The 1,733-nt window shown below is 61.5% G+C and overlaps 1 protein-coding gene across 1 annotated transcript in view; it reads right to left on the reverse strand.

Annotated features, from left to right (window-relative positions):
* COL11A2 (collagen, type XI, alpha 2) overlaps window positions 1-1,733 on the reverse strand; it is a gene marked incomplete at its 5' end in the record, with an annotated part of 30,871 nt that overhangs the window by 5,741 nt on the left and 23,397 nt on the right. Inside the window, 5 exon segments of the mRNA XM_010848710.1 lie at window positions 575-628; window positions 723-776; window positions 954-1,007; window positions 1,367-1,474; window positions 1,578-1,696. Of these exon segments, the coding sequence (XP_010847012.1) occupies window positions 575-628; window positions 723-776; window positions 954-1,007; window positions 1,367-1,474; window positions 1,578-1,696 (389 nt within the window).

Raw genomic sequence — 1,733 nt, forward strand, 5'->3', positions numbered from 1 at the left:
GCACGCACACACACACACAATCACAGAGGCTGACTCATCTCCCTCCCCAAAGCAGTCCTCCTGGTACACACACAGACACCTGCGCACACACAGACACAATCACAGAGGCTCACTCACAGGTGTGAGAGCTGCTACAACGGTACCAGCTATCAAAATACTGAGAAGTCCTGTGCATTGGGAGAAGAGCCTCCTGCCCACATACCACCAGTAAACAAAGGGTTCATCCCCTACCAGCCCTTTTCCTCCTAGCCCCCAGACCAAGGATTAAATTTGTGCCCACTGCCCCCCCCGCAGTGGGATCAAAGAGCCGCAACCACTGGACCACCAGGAAATCTCCCCCCACGTCTATTCTGATTGGTTGGTACACACACCACCACCCCTGGCAAGATCAGACAGGACATACAGGAGCAAAGATACCCAAATCTGCACAGCACACTCGCAAACACATGTGATCACACACACACACCTCCCCCAAGGACGGCTGGGACACCAGGCCTCTCCCCATCCTGCCCCCCCTCACCCCAGCGGCCATCCAGCCTCCCCCAGGACTGCCCGCAAGGTCTGCCTCGCTTACCCTCTTTCCAAGCGGTCCAGGAGGTCCATTCTCCCCCGTAGGACCGGGGGACCCCTGTGGAGGGAGGGAGAGTGGTGGTGAGGGAGCCCTCAGGTGTGGGCACAGCAGAGGGGATTGGGCCTGCGGGTGGGGGGTCACGGCTACTCACAGGCTGTCCTGGCTCCCCGTCCTCTCCACGGTCACCCTTGGCACCATCCTGGCCCTGCAGAGACACAGCACTGTCAGAGGGAGCCCCAGGCCTGGCTGACCTCACCCCCAAACCTGCCGAGCTTCCCATTCTTCCGTCTGCCCCCCACACCCCCAGTTCCCACCCGCCACACAGAGTGCCTCCAAAGCAGACCACCCTCTTCACCCATCCCTCCCCCTGGGTAAGACTCACCCGAGGGCCAACTTCTCCAGGAGGGCCAGGGTCACCAGGAAAACCAACAGGACCCTGATCCGGAGGGAATCCAAGGGTCAGGGTCACAGCTCCTCCTAAGCCCACCCAGCGCCAACACGACCCCCATGGGTACAGGGCTCACGCTCCCTCTCTACAGGCAGTGCCCACCCGCACCGCCCTAGGAAGAGGGCCTCCAGTAGCCCTTCTCCCCACCTCATGCACGGCCTGCCCTCCAAGGCTTTCAGGTCAAATTTCATTTTCTCTCTGGATCCTAAACTCCATAATCCCTCCCAGGAGACCCCGTTCCCCCCCACAAGTCTCCCACAGTCTTGCCCCCCGACTCCAAGATCCTCACACACATTCCCAGGTCTCCATGCACAGGGCCCTCCTCCAAGCCCCCTTCCCAAACTCACAGGGTTCCCTTTGGGACCGTCGTCGCCAGTGGGGCCCTTAGGCCCCGGTGGTCCTGCCTCTCCCGCCTGCCCAGTCTCTCCTTTCTCCCCGCGCTCCCCACGTGGACCCTGAAGGATGGGCGGAGGTTACAGATGGTCCCAAAGGAGGAGGATGCAGCCCCCACTTCCAAGACGCCTTCAGCCTCGCCCTCATCCCCCTCCGCCAGCTAACATCAGGGTGCACACAGAAGTCGAACCCATGGGGGGAGTCTGGGCCCCTCTTTCTTTCACGGAAAGAGGGGTGGAGCCCACTCAGATCCAGGGACCAGGCCCCCTGAGAACGGCTGGGAGCTGCAGCTCCAGGAGGTCACAGAAAAGGTGGGGGTGG

Source organism: Bison bison, unplaced genomic scaffold (genome assembly GCF_000754665.1).
Source record: "Bison bison bison isolate TAMUID 2011002044 unplaced genomic scaffold, Bison_UMD1.0 scf7180017864270, whole genome shotgun sequence".
NCBI lineage: Eukaryota > Metazoa > Chordata > Mammalia > Artiodactyla > Bovidae > Bison > Bison bison.